The sequence below is a fragment of the Tupaia chinensis genome, unplaced genomic scaffold, assembly GCF_000334495.1.
Source record: "Tupaia chinensis unplaced genomic scaffold, TupChi_1.0 Scaffold000463_1, whole genome shotgun sequence".
In the NCBI taxonomy this organism is placed as follows: Eukaryota; Metazoa; Chordata; class Mammalia; order Scandentia; family Tupaiidae; genus Tupaia; species Tupaia belangeri.
The window spans coordinates 1,721,674-1,723,758 of record NW_006159972.1 but is presented as its reverse complement, the minus strand read 5'-3'; the positions used below and the strand labels follow the sequence as shown (position 1 = coordinate 1,723,758).

At 59.0% G+C, this 2,085-nt stretch overlaps 1 protein-coding gene across 2 annotated transcripts in view; it reads left to right on the top strand.

Annotated features, from left to right (window-relative positions):
- Positions 1-2,085, top strand: part of CDH16 (cadherin 16) — a 10,846-nt gene that overhangs the window by 3,901 nt on the left and 4,860 nt on the right. For both annotated transcript variants that reach the window (XM_006155573.3, XM_014590567.1), the window contains 4 exons: positions 480-676; positions 1,294-1,416; positions 1,624-1,774; positions 2,008-2,083. In XM_006155573.3, the coding sequence (XP_006155635.1) occupies positions 480-676; positions 1,294-1,416; positions 1,624-1,774; positions 2,008-2,083 (547 nt within the window). The remainder of the gene's footprint in view (positions 1-479; positions 677-1,293; positions 1,417-1,623; positions 1,775-2,007; positions 2,084-2,085) is intronic.

The following is a 2,085-nucleotide window of genomic DNA, read 5'->3' as shown; positions in this document are numbered from 1 at the left end:
CCCCCCCCCCCGGCCCAGCCTACCACCACTCACCCGCCTACCGCCCGACCCAGCCTACCACCACTCACCCACCTACCACCCGGCCCAGCCTACCGCCACACCCGCCTACCACCCAACCACCTATGCAGCCGCCTGTCCAACACTCACTCATCATATGCACACACCCCCACCCCCACTCCTCTACCCACCCAAACCCCCATCCCTTCACCTACCCAGTCATCTATCCATCTGCCTCCTTTCTCATCCTGGCCATTCGCTTTCCCCTCCAGTCCACTGGCCACTCGCTGTGGACATAAATATGGATGTGACTTTGTAAACCATCAGATCCTGGTTGGAAGTTCACGATGGTGCTAAATATCCCTCAGGAGAGGATCCGTAACACCTGCCATATGCCAGCTTTGTGTTTGGTACTTTGCTGAGAAGGAGAAGGGCCCCTTCTCCCTGACCTCCTGCACAACTGACCATCCTATCCCTTTTAGGGAGCATCAGCCTAGACCACGCCCTGGAAGGGTCCTACCAGCTGTTGGTACAGGTCAAGGATATGGGTGATCAAGCCTCAGGCCACCAGGCCACAGCCACCGTAGATGTCTCTGTAGTTGAGAACACATGGGTACCCCTAGAGACCATCCATCTGACAGAGAATCTCAAAGTTCCATACCCACACCACATGGCCCAGGTAAGTGGCTGTCAGTGGCTGAAGCAGCCCTGCAGATGGTGCAGCTGGGCCTGAGTCCCACAGACATGTGGGGGTGGGTCTGGGACCCATCTTCACCCCTGCTCCTCCCTTAACTCTTCCCATCTCTGCCCACGGTGGGATGTAAAGGCCCTAGGATCAGGCCCATAGTCCTCCGCCTACCATCCTCCGACCTTCTGAGTTTGCCCAAGGCTTCCTCGAGGAGAACAGCTGCCACCTCCAGCTGCCATGGGGATTGTCACCCAGACCAGGAATGTCTCAGGCCTCCTCTAGGAATGCCCTGGGGTCAGGCCCAGCCTGAGAGTGCAGAGAAGAAAATAACCTGGTCAATCAAGCAACTGGGGCAGGGTCCAGGCATGGACAAGGGCGAGGCCACTACAGAGTGAATCTGGACCTGGGAGCTCAATTTGTCTACTTCATAGCAAGTGTCCCAAAGGACCCTACCTAGCCTGCAGGCCCGGGGAGGACAGCAACTTGCCTGGGGTGGCACAGTCATGGGGGCCCAGGCTCCTCGCCCTGGAACCAGCTGAGCACAAGAGCTGGCATGGATTGTTTCTGCCCCTCGGCCTGGGGTGCCCTCATTCTGCATCCCCTCCCAGGTACACTGGAGTGGAGGAGATGTTCTCTATCACCTGGAGAGCCAGCCCCCAGGGCCCTTCCATGTGGACGCAGAGGGGAAACTCTATGTGACCGGAGAGCTGGACCGAGAAGCCCAGACTGAGGTGAGGTGACAGGGAAGCCAGAGTGCAGGCTGGGGGAGGCCTAGTCACTGTCCAGTTGGCTTTTGGGGATGTCACATCCCCCACAGATGCTGAGGCAGTGGAAGATAGCCCAGAATTGCCGGAGCTGGCCACCGGAAGGGAACTGAGAGCCAGGCCAGGCAGAGCTGCCCTTGGGCCTGACCTGAAGGCCCCTACTGCCCACTACAGTACCTGCTCCAGGTGCGGGCTCAGAATTTCCGCCGTGAGGACTACGCAGAACCTCTGGAGCTGCATGTGGTGGTGCTAGATGAAAACGACAATGCACCTGTCTGCCCTCCACGTGGTCCCCCAATCAGTATCCCTGAGCTCAGTCCCCCAGGTGGGCTATGGGCCTTATCAGGGATGGGGGAGGGGTGAGTCCCTACGAACGACCCTATCTTGCTTCTCCCTGGGCTGGGGGCCAGCATCAGGCCCCCACATCCATGTCTTCCCCCAGCACACACGTGTACATGCACACACAGGCTCAAGTTCAGTCCAGCCCGAAAGAGGAGTGTGTGGGGTAAGGCCTCCAGGCTGGGCTGTGGTCCCACCCAGGTGGGTGCTGTCTTGTAGGCACTGAAGTGACTAGGCTGTCAGCAGAGGACGCTGATGACCCCAGGTCCCCCAATTCCCACATTGTGTATCGCCTGC